At 40.4% G+C, this 16,510-nt stretch overlaps 1 protein-coding gene across 3 annotated transcripts in view; it reads right to left on the bottom strand.

Moving 5' to 3' along the window:
- Positions 1-277: 277 nt before the first annotated feature.
- MYH11 (myosin heavy chain 11) overlaps positions 278-16,510 on the bottom strand; it is a 62,523-nt gene continuing 46,290 nt past the window's right edge. For 2 of the 3 annotated variants that reach the window (XM_010125487.2, XM_086759849.1), the window contains 21 exons: positions 16,027-16,158; positions 15,528-15,734; positions 14,987-15,124; positions 14,216-14,339; positions 13,668-13,839; positions 12,869-13,081; positions 12,585-12,729; positions 12,290-12,496; positions 11,876-11,980; positions 11,621-11,773; positions 10,941-11,189; positions 10,469-10,681; positions 9,546-9,758; positions 8,803-8,964; positions 7,920-8,048; positions 7,195-7,283; positions 6,823-6,946; positions 6,457-6,665; positions 5,786-5,894; positions 4,999-5,171; positions 278-974 (listed from right to left, as the gene is read on the bottom strand). In XM_010125487.2, coding sequence (XP_010123789.2) covers positions 836-974; positions 4,999-5,171; positions 5,786-5,894; positions 6,457-6,665; positions 6,823-6,946; positions 7,195-7,283; positions 7,920-8,048; positions 8,803-8,964; positions 9,546-9,758; positions 10,469-10,681; positions 10,941-11,189; positions 11,621-11,773; positions 11,876-11,980; positions 12,290-12,496; positions 12,585-12,729; positions 12,869-13,081; positions 13,668-13,839; positions 14,216-14,339; positions 14,987-15,124; positions 15,528-15,734; positions 16,027-16,158 — 3,405 coding nt within the window. In that variant the 3' untranslated portion in view covers positions 278-835. Of the gene's footprint in view, positions 975-3,850; positions 3,883-4,998; positions 5,172-5,785; positions 5,895-6,456; positions 6,666-6,822; positions 6,947-7,194; positions 7,284-7,919; positions 8,049-8,802; positions 8,965-9,545; positions 9,759-10,468; positions 10,682-10,940; positions 11,190-11,620; positions 11,774-11,875; positions 11,981-12,289; positions 12,497-12,584; positions 12,730-12,868; positions 13,082-13,667; positions 13,840-14,215; positions 14,340-14,986; positions 15,125-15,527; positions 15,735-16,026; positions 16,159-16,510 lie in introns of all 3 variants that reach the window. The other variant, XM_086759850.1, reaches the window with a different exon arrangement.

The following is a 16,510-nucleotide window of genomic DNA, read 5'->3' as shown; positions in this document are numbered from 1 at the left end:
GTCATGGGGCACCTCAGTTAGCACCCCGTGTCCATGACTTAATCAAACCTGTCCCAAGTATTTAATGTCCTTGTTCATTCAGCTCAGCGTACATACTTTTTAGAAATGGCCATGTGTAATCTTTAGAGCAAAAACCTGATTTTCTCCTAAGCAATTGCTTTTTAAGGAATAAGGAAAAAAAAAAAGTATTTGAGTTGTAAAGCTCTGCTGCATCCCCCATTGCCTTTGAGCATGCTGCATTGCACCCAAGTGACATCTGTACACCAGAATACCGCAGTAGTTTTTATAGCCTTTTATTAGTGTGTAAGCACATCCATTGTGCATATAAAACTGTAAGAGTTGACTTAGTTTGAACAAATGATATTTTATTTTTCAGTAAGTGATTAAAAAGGCACTTCCACATTGTGAATGGTGCATCAGGGGTGTAGTAACCAGGAAAAAAATCCTATATTAATCGAATACTCAAGACAAAATGAAAGTTTAAGAAAAGATTAACTGACCAGTGCCTATTTTTTTCCTGCAACAGTCTCACAAATCCTGTGTAAACTATAGTTCACTGGGATTTAAGTCATCTGAGCTACTAGAACTCACTTTCTAGAAGAGTCTCAAAGTGAATTACTCTGAGTGTTTAAAAACCCACGCTTTCAAATACACTTCATGGTAAAATAAGTTTTGGAGTACTTTTAACATCAATCTATACATTGGAGACAAGGCAGTTGTGCTTTTATCATTGTCAGAGGAGTGGGTGTATGTGACCTTGACATTAAGAGTAGACTTATACGGTGCTAAATATTGTCCTCCCTCCCCTTGCTGCAGTGCAATTTTTTAAGCGTGTTTATTCACTGGCTTTTGTTCCATTGAAATCTCCATCTCTTGCATCCATTTCTTCATCACCTGCTTCTGTTGCATTCTCAATTATTCTTCTGCCTCCAGATCTACGAGGTGGGGCAAAAGATGCTGGCTCATTTCCCCTCCTGCAGTAAGAGGGGGGAAAAAAAAACATCAGCTGTTAGGTCATTTGCAGTGCTCACAAATAAGCATAGAGTTTTGCAACAGTACCTGGTACCTGTGGTGCTGATGTTTTTAAATGCAGAACAGACAAAAGCTGTAGGCCTCTAGTACAACTTTCTGTTCTGTAGCATGTAAGAGTAATTTGTGGACATGTTGCGACTCCCAGTTGCTTGGAGCTGTGATTTGGATGCCTGGTTTTGTGCTTAAAGTTCTCCTCTCAAGAGTCTCATCTGTCCAGCCCCCCTCTACTCTTCCTTTCATTTCACTCTTCTCCGTTATGGGGACTGCAGCTGGTTGTGCTTGGAAGGAATGGGAAAGGGGCTGCTTGTACCCACAGCAGCAGGGGAGTATCCTTCTTCTCTGCTGAGAAGAGCAGGAAGAGACAGCGCTTGTGCTGAATTTCTAACCTGCACTCTGGATAAGCCCACTTGTTACTGAAGGCCCGTGAGAGCTGGGACGGGAGCAGTGTTGCGGATGTCAGCAGGCATTTTTGAGCCCGCAGTCCCTCTCCGCAAAGGCTGTGTTGGCCGGAGCACCACAGGTGCTTTGACACGTGTGGTGTCCTAGGTTGTGAGTAGCTCCAATCTCTTTCCCAATGGAGAGAGGAAGCCATCGTGGCTTTGAAACTGTGCTGACACAACGGTGCAAGTGTCTTGCAGAAGAGCTTACAGAAAATGCTTTTTCCCATCTTGCCCCCTTTTCCTCTCCCATCTCCCTCCCGACCCCGTATATTTCATAGCCACAGCCCAAGGCAGGGACCCTTCTGGTTAATTTTTTGGGGAGGTGTAAGCAAGTGAGACAGAAGATGGGTTGTCTTTTCTTGGCCTCCATTGCTAATGTGCTACAAAACACTTCAGTTTTGTAACATGGCCTCTCACTTGCCCCTCATTAAGCAAACCTTTGTAAAGGCTTGAGACCACAGACATAAGTAATAAAATAAATTCATGATCACTGAAATGTTGTGCCCAAATTACTAATTTGGTATTCAATACATCCAAGACTGCACTTTTGGATACAGCAATCATGCATAAATATTTAAAGGCTTGTCTTGTCCTTGCAAAAGACTAAGCCGGTAGTGTCCTTTCTGAAGCAGCTATTTAAGTCCAAAGTTCAATCTTCCATGTAAGGGAAGCAGGTAGGAACAGTGGATGGCCTAACTTATTTCAGAGGCACAAATCTGTGTTTCCAAGGTGGAAATGTGACAGGTAGTCTGTTTTCCACAAGCAATTAGTTGGATAATAAAGCTTCATTTAATCTGTTGTTAGTTAACCTTAGTGGGTTTGGTGCTGTTGGCACGTCTTGAACACAAGGACATGTTATTTCTACCCTGACATGTGCTTCAGAGTCTTAACAGCAGTGTCTGCTATTTTATGATAGCAGATATTTGTTACTACTGTTGAACAAGCAAGTTCTGGTTAGGTCAGTAAAGTAATTAATTCTTGTCAATAAAGGAAGAGCTCTTTGCCCCACGGGACTCGTGCTATCTGGCTGGACTCCGTTACTCGCAAGTCATTAGTCAGATAACTCTATTGCTCTGCAGGAATTCACTCCAGTGCTATAAATGAACATGAGACTGGTGGGGAGTAACAGTAAGAGTCTGAGCAAATTCTGCAGTACAGTTTTGGCTACAAAGTGAGCTCCCTATGACACACTTAACCACTTATGAACATAAACTGTTGCAGCATGCATAAACTTAACGCTGCTTTAAACTAGGATTGGACCTACGGATAAAAGCTTTTTGTTTATATCTGTTCTTCTTAACCAGCTTTATGGGTTTGATATTCATGTGGTCATTCGTATTAGTACCTTTGCAATAACGCCTATAGTTGAGACAAACCTTGAACATCAGTGTTTGCTTAGTATCTCTGTATTTAATCTGCCTTTGAACGGGTGCTACTGGAGTAGTGCTTCAATAACAACCTGACCAGAAACGTTGGCTGATTGAAAGGCACATGCAAGGACAAGACATCATCTTTAAATATTTGTGTGTTCACAGAAAAATCCAGCATATGTAAAATAGAAGATATACAAATATTACAAGGCAGTAGCTCTTTAATTTTTGCAACAGCAAGTATTATTCTTATCTCCAGCGAATATGGTAAAATATAATACGATGCTGTGCTAGGTTACAGTGTCAATATTAATTTCTATGTCCGTGTTTTATGTTTTAATAGTAGACAAGCAATGTAATGTCTGCAAAATAGCTCTAAAAGCCTAAGTAATAGATAGCTATTTGTAAGCAATCCAGGCACAGAGTGCTATGTAATGAAAGGCAAGACTTTAGCTTTTGTCTGTGATTGTGTGGTGTCAGTGTGATAAATGACATGCAAGTAAGATCTTCCCAAATCTCAGGCGAGTTATATGGGATCTTACCTTAGAGTCAGCATTACAATATGTGTAAGAAATACTGTGAAATTCTATGACATGCTGTGAGACTTCATGTTCATTAGTCCTTTTAATCAATTTTACTAGTCAATGGTGTATTTGGTTAAAAAAAATTAATCTTTGTGATGTGCACAAAGATGAGGTGCAAAAAAGACAATTTTCATGCAGAAAAAAGTCAGAGTATTTTATTAGGTACTTTGTTGGCAGAGCTTGTGAGAATGCAACGTTGGTAAGTCTACGTCAGTACATAACCTACTTGTAAGAAAGCTGTATCACTGATGAACAGCTGACGGTAGCTATATTATTGTAATATTTGTTTCTTTTGATAAAACAGATTAATGCCAAGATATCCAAGCCTTCACAGTTTGCAGAAACCTCACATAATTTTTACTTAGGCCTAAGAAAATGGAAATTTGGGCAGCACAAGCTAGCTGCAAAGTTGAAGGCATGGTACCTGCTTAGTCATGCGAAGGTTCCTGTGTCCCTCTGAAACAGAGATAGAGAGTCCCGGGCAGTTATACTAAGCACATAGTCATGATCAGAGGTAGGTAGATTACTTTTAAATAATTAAACAAAGTACATTACAGCCAATCACATTACACTTAGAGAAAACAGAAATGAGCCTTATGCTATTGTAGGTAAAAAGGGCCGGACACAGCCACTCCTTCGTAAAGCAGCCGGGAGCATGCACCACCCGAGATGGTGCTGATGGAAGAGGCTGCCACATCCCTAACTCTTCACTTTGAAGTAAATCCACACCTGAAGGTTCATGCATGTTACTGGTAAACACACTCGCAAACTACTTCAGGAACACAACTAGGCAGGTGCTTTACTGTCATCTGAAAGTTTTAGGTAGAAAGCAAAGTTTTACGCTATGGTGATGCAGATAGAGCAACTTCCTTTAATTGAAGTCAGCCTTTTTATTTCAGTGAGTTGGTGTTTTCAGACCCAGTGAGCGTGGGGGAACTTGGGTATGTGGCTGACTGATCACAGCTTTATCTTTTTCCCAGTCAGTTTTAACAAGAAAATGGAAAGGGACATTTTGATCTTTTTCTTGGTCTGATAACACTGAATCTCTCTGTGGTTCAAGTCCAAAGACACTTTCGGATATGAGTCACATAACGTGCTTTGCATTTTGCTGCCTGTGATGTTGTCTAAGACCATTTACAGTCATTGCGTGTGAGTTGTGCATGTGTGAAAGTGTGAAAAGCGTAAGCATCTCTACCCTTTTGTGACTACTTCTGTACAAATAGATACAGCCATTATTATAAGGGATGTTTTCAAAAGCAACCAAGCCTAATTCTGTTCCTCCTTAAGCCCACAGGAGTTTTGATTAGAAAAAGAGTAAGGCCTGTGCCATGGTATCACAGTTGTTCATCTCGCAGCTGAATTGCTGAGACCGCTGCACTCTGAAATGCACTTCACCTTCTGACTTTGGCCTTTTGTTATATCTGCCAAGCTAAGACAAGGAGTGAGTAACTTCACAGCGTTATCAGTGTCTGTTCTTTACTTGAACAGATTTTTTTTCACTTCTCTAATTTAGTTACAAATTTCAAGGCTGTCAAGGAGTGGGAATGGCTATCCGAAACAAGGGCACTCTACCTGAGCTTGCTTTTCAGTGCTGCAACCTCACGGCCCAGGGCGTCATTACTCTCAGTAGCTTCATCCAGCTCTCTCTGCAGTTTCCTGCGGTTTGCGTTGATACGCTGAGACTCTTCCTCAGCCTCCTCCAGCTGCCTCTTCAGTTGCTTGAGTCGTGTGTTGCCTTTCTCGGCCTAAAGGGAAAATAGAGTAATGCTTTAATTCAAAACAGATCTAATAGCTTTACATTCCTTGTTTTAATTTCATAATTCTCTTGAGAGTTTTAATGAAACATGACCTGAATCAAAGGTAGAAGCTTAAAATCGAAAAAATGTAAAAATGACTTTGCTTTGTGGGAGTTCATTTTCTGATGGATATTATATTCAGACACTACCTTGTTGTTTCTTTTGCTGCATAGTCCTACCTCTGCTTTTCTGGCTTAGAGGTTGGTGTGCATTAGGTGAAAATTTTTACAATTGGGCTAAAATTTTAAAATAAAATATGTTCTTCTCCATTCATACATCAATAAGGATGTTGTGCACAGTCCTATATATCACTGTGCAGTCAAACTGTTGAGGCTGCCTGATTGACAAGGACGAGTGCTTTGGCACTTGCCTCAGCATGGAAGAATTATATTGTGCTGTCTTTTAGCTAATGGCTGTATAGCTCTCCTAGCATAGAATCCAAGCACACGGTCTGCTTTCTAGAGAGATATTTCTTTGAGGCAGAAGGTGGAATCTTCCTTTCTTAGGGTAAAACCTGAAAATCCCTGTGCCCAGACTAAGACCCTTATGACCCAGTCTGGTACCTGGTCTTTGTACTGCTCCGCTTGCTTTCTCTCGTCCTCCACCTGCAGCAATGCATCCTTCAGCTTCTTGTCCTTCTGGCGCAACGACTTGGCTGCAGCCTGCTTCTCTCTGCAAATGGCAGTGGAACATTTGGTGATGTGCAAGGTCTGTAGTCTTAGCCTGCCTCAGCCATTTTGCTCATGAAACTGTCACTAAGGACCCATATGTTAAAGACTTTACTGAATTTAACTGATGAATTCTATGCAAAACTTCAAGGTCATGTTCTTCTGATCAAAACAAATATATGTCTTTGCTGTATGCTACAGCTGTTCCCAGGAGATCTGTTCTAAAACACAAGGTGATTTCCTCAAGAAATAATCCTACAAATGGCACAATACGTTACGGCATTTAACCTGGCAGGGTCATAGGGCAGTTACACTACAATGTAGGGAGTAGATCCTGGCCTTTGATACCAGTAGAACTTTTCATCAATAAAATGCTTCTTAATCAGAACTTGTAACGATTCCAGTTACTGGCCACATGTCTAAGAAATGTTAAGTGAGGGAGAGACTTTACCAAGCCTTAATGGCACTGAGAGCCTGATGACACAAATCCTGTATGCCTTTGTTTACTTTCTGTCTCATTAACTGGAACAATAAATGAACAGCTGGGCCCTCTGGGAGACCAGTACCTGGCTTCCTGTTCCAATTGCTCTTCAAGAGAAGCAATTTTGGCCTCGAGAGCAGCAATTGTAGTTTTGAATTTGGACTTCACAGCTCCTTCCATCTCCTGCAGCTTACTCTTCAGCTCTTTGTTCTGCCTCTCCAGTTGCTGCCGAGCATTTTCATTCTTCTGTGCAGTTGAGCGCTCTGTTGCCAGCTCATTGTTCAGCTGCTCTGCCTGCAAGGGTGAGAATGGATGCTGTCAAAAGCACTGCATGCTTTCAGAGAAATGACAAGTGGCAATTTGGAGTGGCAATTCTCCAAATATTTTTTCAGAACCATAAAGAGCTTTGGCTGGAATACAAATAGAAGTGATGTGCTGAAATGAGCTCTACCTGCTGTACTGCTTTCCTCATGCGATCACCCATTGCATCTATGTTGCTTTGCTCCTCTTCTAGTTCTTCCTCCAGTTGGGCAATTCTTGCCTCCAGGCGCCGTTTCTCATCCTGAAGGCTTGTCCTGTAAGTTTAAATTTAATAAGCGTGTAGTTATGCTTCTGACCAGTTGAATGTGTCTGCAACTACTATGAACTGCCAATAATTCACAAAGAAAAGAGAACTAGATATTTCAGTGAAACTAGTCATGTGTGTGCATGTTGCGTTGTGAAGACCAGATGGCTGTTGGGAGAGCAACATAACTTCTCTTGGCAGCCATGCGACGTTCAGCAGCATGTTTACAGCCTTGTGAGTAATCCAGTCTATTCTTACCTTCCAGAAGTAGCGCTTGCAAGTTCCTCTGCCATCTCTTCTTTTTCCAGATCTGCTTGTTTGCGAGCTCTCTCTGCAGCAGCCAGATCCTAGGAGAAAAGGAAAAGGCAGCGTAGTAAAGAAACGAGCAAGTGTTCAGACAAACAGTTACAGTATGATACACAGGACTGTAAACTTTGTAAAACTGGTATAAGATGGGTTGTCTTGTTAACGGAATAAATTCCTGTCATATCATAAATCCTATGGAAGTACAATGAAATACACTTTGTCCAGCTGTCAACTGGTTTCTATGGTATTGGCTTTAGTCACAACATTGCCATTTAATACACGTAGGAATAATAACACTAACGACTTCAGAAATTTACAGCTATTGATAACAATTTATGTTGGTTCATACAGTTTATTTCCCTTTCAGACTTGTGAACTGTGCCGTTCTCCAAGGTGATTTTATTTCAGCTTAATCTGCCTATGCTCAGATCCAACAGCTTTCCTGGAGTGCATGGAGCACCTGGAACCTGTTACAAGTGCTGCTTACAGCTTTCTGCTGTAGTTCAGCCTCGGTCGGGGCCAGACTACCTAGTCTCTCACTCCCCCCACCCTCCAAGAGAATAGGGAGAGATCCGTATCCACCCCCGATAGCTATTATATTATCTCATTGCAGTTCCGTTTTGCTACTGAAGGTCATGGGTAGTCTGCTACATATTGCTTTACGTTTTTCACTTTACCTCTTGAAGCTGGATGAGTTCTGCTTCCAGGCCCTTTGCTTTCTTCTCATTTTCTCTGGCTGTAGCAAATATTTCTTCTCTGGCAGCCCGTGCATCATCCAGCTCTCGTTGGTAGTCCTTCATCTGAGCCTTGTTGAGAAGAATAACAGAGATTAATTGTTGTCTGGCTTTACTACAATTTCAGTAGGAAGAAATTTGGACAGAACAGAACACATACACGTTTACATAGTCATAATGCCTGCTTAAATTATATTTTCTGGAGAGATCAGCTAGCACATGTTGGAAAGGTCTGAAATGCTATTCCAAGAAAAGCGATGCTTCCACTTGCACACTGTGGCTTTTCTAATGCCTGTTGTCCTTATTTCCTCTCAATATTTGAGTACCTGTGCAGCCTTAATCTTTCCGATACATCCCTTTTTGTTGTTTAGCTGACAACATATGACAGAACAATTGATACAGAGACTTACGGTATAAAGAGAAAAATGCTAATTCAGAGACAAGTCTTTTATGCTTCTGAGTCAACTGTTAGGACCAGGATGGAAGCCCTGTAACAGATTTTATCCTGTAGCCCTTTCTCTACATGGGAATCTATATTTTCCTTCATGTGGGTAAGTCAATAGCAGATGAGTGTTGGCCAGAGAATTTTAGAAGCTCTGTGCAATGATGAAATTTAAGATTGTCATGGTTTGCCATGTGAAATTTTCCATTGTCATTCAAACTGAGCATTACAGTGCAGATACTTGAATCTGGGAGTCCAGTTAAAACTCTGCTTCTAACCAATCATCTGTAATAGGCATCAGGTTCACACATGTCACTTAACTTTCATATTGTGGCTAAACAAAAGACAGCAGTGGGAAAAAAATGTATTTGTGGGATTACATACTTGTAATTTGCGAAGTTGTTTGATGGCTTCTTCCCGAGCTTTGTTAGCAGAATCAGCTTGGCTTTCTAGATCTTTAACATCAATCTCCAGCTTCTTTTTGGCTGCAGCTGCCAGGGCACGTTGCTTCCGTTCATCTTCCAGTTCTGTTTCATATTCATGCAGCTGATCATTAAAGGAGAAAATGTAAGTTTAGGAAAGTCCTTGAGCATTCTGTGTATGTCTGAATAATGTACACAGCCCTCTGTCTCTATTAATTGTGATTTCCCTGCAGTCAGAATAGATTTCCATTTTGTCCAAGGATTCTTGAAAGGAGTCAGCAATTTAGGTTCTGTATTCATGAAAATATGTATATTACGAGATGTCCCCTCCAACCCAAGCTATTCTCTGATGACCTTGAGAAGGCTGCCTTTTTTCACTTGCACTGAGAATATAGGGAAGGTTCTTCTGGCCATGTCAGAAATAACAGTTCATGGTTTTATACTATGTTGGTTGTAGTGTTAGATTTCTGCATCTGTTGGCAATTGTGCACCTGCTACTGAAACAGGAAGAAAATCTATTATGCAGTTTTGTGCCTTTTTTAGTACAATAACTTTTTTAAAAAAATTATTTGCCAAGCTCAAGGCAATATAATCTTTTCTTCTCATTATAGCATTATAGTAAGGTACTTCCAATAATGGCATGAGGCTGGGGACTTTCATCTGGCTTGGTTAGATATTGACAAAGGCAATAATAGGGAATGGTACCTGTTTAAGGAGTTGTCTTCTCTTCTCCTCGTTCTGTTCATCTCTGGCTTGTAAATCTCTTTCAAACTGGCCTTTCAGGGCCTGCATATTAACCTCCAACCTGAGTTTGGCATCTTCAGCAGCCTGCAGTTCATCCTCTAGCTCTTCTAATTGTGTCTTCATCTCTTCTACTTGCTGTTCAAGTGTCCGTTTAGATTTCTCCAATTCGTGGACCTTCCAAGCAATGAGAATTTAATGGACTTGTTATAAGAAATAAAAATAATTCTAGTTAAACACAGTCTACCTGCAGTGTAGGGCACATTTGAAAATATCACCTGTGGACAATGAATGAACTAATTTGCACTGAAAATTGTAAATTAGCATTTTTTTGTACACTTCCAAATCTGTCTTAAAAGAACCTGAGGTTCTCTTTCTGAGATTCCAAATGTTCATTTTTAATCTAGTAAAGTATCATAATTGAATTTATTTAGTATGAGAAGGAACATTATATCACTGTAATGAAAGAAGGGGTCGGCAATGCATCAGTGGAGATTTGCTGCAACTATACGAGTAAATGTTAGGCTGGTGGCAAAGTCAAATATAATTAATAAAATCAGATTTTCAGAGTTTACAACTTCAAAGCTGCTTAATAAACAAGTAAATTACTTAGAATCTCTTTATTTTTTTTTCAGTCTTAGAAATCAATAAGAGTCATCTTCATACTTGAAGTCATGTTAAAAATAAAGATGGCTTACAGTCACTTCGCCAAGTCTTTTGAATGTTTGGGCCCAAATGGAATAATCTTTGCATTCTGTATGAAATATCTGATCTTGCTGAATGGATTTGCGTGCTACAGAGAATTTCCCACACAGAAAACAATGGTCTGTTTGTTAGCTGCTATTTTAAGTTATTGTTGTGGAAATTGTTCTAAGCCCAAAACTTACATTCTTGCCAACATCATCTTTGGAGCTAACAAGATCTTCCATTTCAGCTTTCAACAATTTGTTTGTTCTCTCCAGTTCTTCTTTGGCTTCCAAAGCCTCTTCAAGTGCTCGGGCTAATGACAAAGCCTTTGTTTCTTTTTCTCTAGCTTCAGCTTCTGCTCTGTCTCTTTCATCTGCATATTTTGAAGATATGTTTTTCTCTTCAGCTAGCATCTGTAAAAAGGTAGTGTCAATACAGGAAATAATTAGTAATAGAGTGTTTCTATTGCAACTGTCTTGCCAGTTGTTAATGATAGAGAAAAAGCTCTGCTTTTTGATAAATGTATATAAATACAAAATTAACTACTGTACGTGTAATGAAATTCTAGTTTATTTTTTGTCCCGGCTTTATCTTTCATTAAACCAATGGAGTCTCTGTGAGATCCAGAGAAGTTAGGTGGTAACACAGCAAGGGAGAATCTTAAATCCATACCTGATCAAACTTCTTCTGTTTCTTCTCCAGGTTGGAGACCAGTTGTCGCTGGTTGTCTAAGTCCACCACCAGGTCATCCAGCTCCTGCTGGAGTCTGTTCTTGGTTTTTTCCAGTTTGTCGTAAGAAGCAGCCTTTTCTTCAAACTGTTGTGTGAGACTTTCAATTTCCTTCTGAAGTTTCTTTTTGCCTTCTTCCATGATTTCTACTGTGCTGGAATATTCCTGTAGCTTCTTCTTAGAGTCAGAGAGCTGAAATTTGAATTCAGAGGACACATCTTTATAGCAGTGACAACAAAGCTTATCAGAGAAGATGGCCAGGAGGCAAGCAAGACCCAGAAATCTTATCTAATTTGACCCATGTGAAGCTAATGACCAGTTATCCATCACCCAGCCTTCATAAAATAAGGCAGACCGCAGACCTAGTATGCACATACTGGCATAGTGTGCAAGACTATCTTGAGAGCTACCTTGCATTTGTACCTTTCCTAGAGATCACAGTTTAAAGAAAAGAGGGACTGCTGGCTCCATTGTGGAGCTTCACTGGTGCCATCTGGGCTAACAGCACTAGTTCACTGAAGGTCTATGTGCTGTGCCAGGATAGTTCTACAGCTCTGAAACCTCTGGAGTTAGTAACAGAACTCTCGGTGATGGAGCTAGTGATTTAGCTATGGCACGGATACCTGTATTGTCAGCGTTGAAATATGTCTCTCCAGATTTTGTTTTGCTTCTACTTCTTCATCCAACTGCTCTTGCAAGCTGTTCCTCTCATCCTCTAACTGTCGAAGCTTGGTAGACACATTTAGCTTCTGCCGTGTTTCTTCCTGAAGCAGCTCCTACAGTCACCACATCAATCAGCAATACAGTCATTAGTTTAGGTCTTTTTATAGTGTATTTTATAAACATTGTTGGTGAGTTGTTACTGGATGAAAGCTTACCTGTGTGTCTTGTAGCTGAGATCCTAAGGTTGCAACATCTTTGGTCAATTTGATTGTCTTGCTTTCTGCTTCATTGAGCAAACCAGTAACATTTTCAACCTCAACCTATGAGACATCATAGTGAATAAACTCAGTTATTTTGCACAACTTCAAAATCTTCCTCCAAACTTTAGTTTGCTCTAGATTGACGTTTTAACTTTGAACAGGATCTGAATCTACTCCTGTGGTTCTGGGTCACCTCAAGCACCAGGAGTGTTTCTAGCTTAACTGGAATTCACAATTTTGCCATAATTTTTCTGGACTATATGTGGGATTTAAGTTCTGTGTCAACAGAGCCAGGATTCCTCACAGAACAGTAGAAACTGGACTTCTCAAGCCCAAGGTGCCACAGCAAAAGGTGCAACTCCTTCGTACCTGTAACTTATGAACTTTTTCATTGAGTTCTGTCCGAATACGCTCTCCATCAGTGTATTTGGATTGTAACTCTTGCAGCTGTACTTCCAGCTTCTTCTTTTTGTGCTCCACGTCTTGTTTGGCCTGAGTCAGGCTCCTGACTTCAGTAACCAGATCCGCGTTTTCTTTCTCCAGTGTCTGTTTGGTCTTATCCAAGTTTGCTTTAGCCTACAAGCATGAAGTGAAGAAAGATGATCTATAAAAGGAAGCCATGTTATCTAGCGGATAGTTTTCAATACAATGGATGTCTGTTTACCCGTTTAAATTGTTCCAGCTGCTCTGTTAGCTCTTCCACAGCTTGGGTGTGCTTTTGCCTCATCTCCTGGACCTGGGCTTCGTGAGTTCGAGTCTCCTCCTCCAGAGCTCTCTTCAGCACTGTGACCTCCTGTTCACGCTTTGCTCTGAAAGGTAACACATGTAAATGCAGCAGCAGCAGAGTGTTCCAGTCACTGGGAAAATAGCACTACTGCACAGTTGCTAGACAGTATTGTACTGAGCTTGGTGACACTTATTTTTGGCCCATGCACTACATGTCCATACCTGAGCTCTTGCTGCGTGGCTGTGGTATCCAGAGTATCCTCAAGCTCTGTCTTAAGAGCCTCCAGCTCTTCACCTAGGTCTCTCTTCTGTTTTTCTGCTTTGTTTCTTGCAGCTCTCTCAGAGTCCAAATCTTCCTGGAGATCAGAGATGTGAGATTCTAGTTCGCGGATCTTCTTGAGGGCATTGTTCTTCTGACTAGTTTCATCTTCAAGCCTGAAAAGAGAGTATTTCATTTTATATATTTAAAAAAAAATCATTTCACTTCGAGGAAATCAGTATACAGAGATTAAAAGTTTATAGGTTCTGTGCAAGAAAGTACCAAAGAAAGAGGAGACAGACACCAGAGGGATCTGGCAGTTGGACTTAATCACGTCACAATGCCTGGAGATGCTGATCAGCCAATTCAGTAAAAATTTTGGTTGAGGGTTGTCCCTCTTAAATTTATACAGAAAGTCCACTGAGACTCTGTAATGCATCAAGGTCAGACTCTGAAGTAATTTCTGCCTTTTGCCTATGAAGTATATATATTGTTACATTTCATTCTTTACTTTGACAGCGCTGCCAGTGCCACTGGGAAGAGGAGTGTTCATGGATGTCTGGAGGGAAGATTATGTGTCTATGGGCAAACAATAGTACAATTATTTTTCACAAAAGGCAATTTGGAAAGTGGGGAAAGCATGCAGGGAGGATGTAAGTGAGAGAGAGAATTCACGGCTGCACCTTCTCAGTGTCTGGGAAGGGGAGAGATGTACATTCCAGCCTGGGTTTTCAACATGTGTGCAAATTCAGGAGTGAATACCTGGCTAGAGCAGCCTGCAGCTCTTCCTCCTTTTTGGCTAGTTGTGCCTTCAGCTCAGCAATTTGTGCCTGGAGCTCTGCAATTTGCTCATGTAGATCACTTGACTCCCCTTCCAACTTCCTCTTAATTTTTTCCAGTTCTTGTCTGCTCTTCTCTTCTTTCTTCAGTCGCACTGAAAAATGAGGATTTTGGTCATGAGAGTGAATTAGTGCAAGGAGTCCTTAGTCTGATCTTGAAATTGGGAAAAAAAAATGTTCTGGCATCTAGTGAGGCCATATTTAACTACAAGTCATTATTGTCACCACTTATTTCTAGTCACCCCAAAGAATCATTTATTTATCTTTGTCCAGAAGACACATTCATTTTTTTTCCCAGTTTTCTCTCCTCTGCTGTTTTTTATGTTAAACAAAAGTTATCTATGGTTTATGCACCCTGGAGTTTTAGTGATTCTCATGTGCAAAATGGTTTCAGTTCTCTCCAGATTATGGGTTTTTTTTTTTGTGTGCCAAGGCAAAAAACCTGATATAAACCACTTTTGTTCATGTTACCTTCGAGTTCTGAAATCATAGATTCATGTTTGTTTTTCAGCTTTGTAAGATTTTTGGCTTTTTCTTCTTCTTCTGCAAGATTTGTTGTTAGATCGCTTATTCTTTCCTCAAGGAGTTTTCTTTCCTTAAGAAAAATAAAATACTTCACCGTTAACAAAAGTGTCTGTCGTTGGTGATCACAAAGCAACTCTTTGCCAACTAAAAATGTCCCAGATACGGTATTTTTTGCTGTATTTCTTGAGATTGTAGTGATAAGTTTCAATTTTTCAATTACAGAGGAGCTGAGGAGTGGTGTCTACGGCTCCCATATTCTCTAATCTGCTGCTATTAGAATCTTGTACTTGCTCTAATGGCTGGTAAGTACAGAGCCCAATTCAGAGGAGCATCCCCTTTCAAAAAGTACTGGAATACATATTTACTTCCAGTTGTAATCATGAAGTTTCAAATTAGTTGAAAACCAAGAGAATTATTTACTCCACTGGAGGCCAAGAAGGCCTGTCTTCCACTGATTGTGCTTCAGTATTTTGCTTTAAGATATTGTTACAACAACAGACCTCAAAACCAGTAGTTTTACACGATTTGGAGTTGTTTAAATAAGCATGGAAAAAGTATCCAAAACTTATTTGATAGAGGCTGGACTGATGGTCTGGTGAATCTGTACACCCATAAGATTATATAGTCAAGAGCATTCCGGTTGTTCTAGTGGAACAGAAGGTTTTTCTCCCATCTTGCACTATTTTCACAGTAAGAAAATGAACCCACAATGCTTACCTTGGTTAGCTTGTTATTCTGATCTTCCATTATGAGAATATCATCTTCCATTTTCTTTATCTTGCCATCTGCTGTTACTTTTTCAAGTTGCAGTTTCTGCCTTGCAGCTTCTTCTTCTTCCAGCTGTTCCTCAAGGTCCTTTGAGAGAAAAAAAAACCCCACAAAATATGAATTCTGGAAATAAAATATTGCTAACATTATAGGAAATGCTTAATGTTTATAATTGTATGTAGGGTATGTTGTAGACTTTTTGAATTTTTATTAAGAAATAGACAATCTGCAATGCTTGGTGATTTAGAAGGAAAGATTTGTTAAAATAATTCTTTAGAGAAAAGATTATTAAAAACTGAGATGAGGAAGAAGAGAACTCTAGAGGAAAGAGCATCAGTTGATTGTTTTTACTTCAGTGACACAGATGCATGTTCCACAGGGGGCTGCATAGCAAGCACTTTCATAGGATCTGAGGTTTGCCAGTCTTGATTTTTTTTTTTCTCAGTGAGATACAAATTATTGTCTGTATTTGTCACTTATGCCTCCTTACCAGCATTTGTTGTTGCATTTTCTTCTTTTCTGCTTGCAACTGCTGGCTGCGCTCCTCCTCTTCCTCAATTCTGGCTTCCATCTCATGCAGAATCTCTTCCAGCTCTTGTTTCTTAGCAGCTAAACGGACTCTCATCTCTTCAGCTTCAGCATACAGTTCAGTTTCTGCCTGAAGCTGTTCCTGAAGGAGGTTCTTCTCTTCACAAAGCTACACAAATAAAATGGATAAGAAGCTAAGACTTGGATTGCAAATTGCCCACAGTGTCTTTTTACTAGATAGTCCTAGTGTACAGGCAGGCAGCTCTACCACAGGTTCTTGTGTGGACATTAGACCTCTAATGAGGTAACTGGGAATTTGTCTGCACTGAACTTTTGTTCTGGAGCATTGCTGTGAATATGACTATGAGTACAAAGGAAAAAAAGACACCTTTATTATTGTAGCATCTAGAAATGGTGAAAGAACAGCTAGTGTTTCCCATAGGCTCAGAGCTGTAAATCACCTGTGTGTGTTTCAGTTCCAGCTCCTTCAATTCACTCTCTGCTTTTTGTTGTCTTTCCTTAGTTTTTTGTAGTTCTTCATCCTTGGCCTGCATTTCTTCCTCTTGGCGGGTGACTTGCAGCAGTGGTTTCACCTGAAAATAAAATTTTTTTTGAGAATGTTTCCTGTCAATATTTATGTTACTGAGCATGGTACTTAAAGGTGACAGGCTGACTGGCACGAATGAGAGCACTGTCTGTTGTTGCTCAGGACAAATACTGACAAGTTGCTGTCCTGAGCAACTGTCCTGTTGCTCAGGACAAATGTCCAGCCAAGCTTGATATAAGCATCTTTAAACCAGCAAGCCTCAGCAGTGTGGCTTTTGGCCATCTCTGTTAATTCTTGGAGCCTTGTGAGCACCTCTGCCTCCAGTATTGCCACTCTTTGAATGGCTGATAATGTACAAAAGCTACATCTTCTGCACAGAATGGCAATGTGCGCACGCA

This window comes from Chlamydotis macqueenii, chromosome 15 (assembly GCF_036417535.1).
Source record: "Chlamydotis macqueenii isolate bChlMac1 chromosome 15, bChlMac1.mat, whole genome shotgun sequence".
Taxonomy (NCBI): domain Eukaryota; kingdom Metazoa; phylum Chordata; class Aves; order Otidiformes; family Otididae; genus Chlamydotis; species Chlamydotis macqueenii.
Note: the sequence above shows the minus strand (reverse complement) of the source record. Positions and strands in the feature narration are given on the sequence as shown.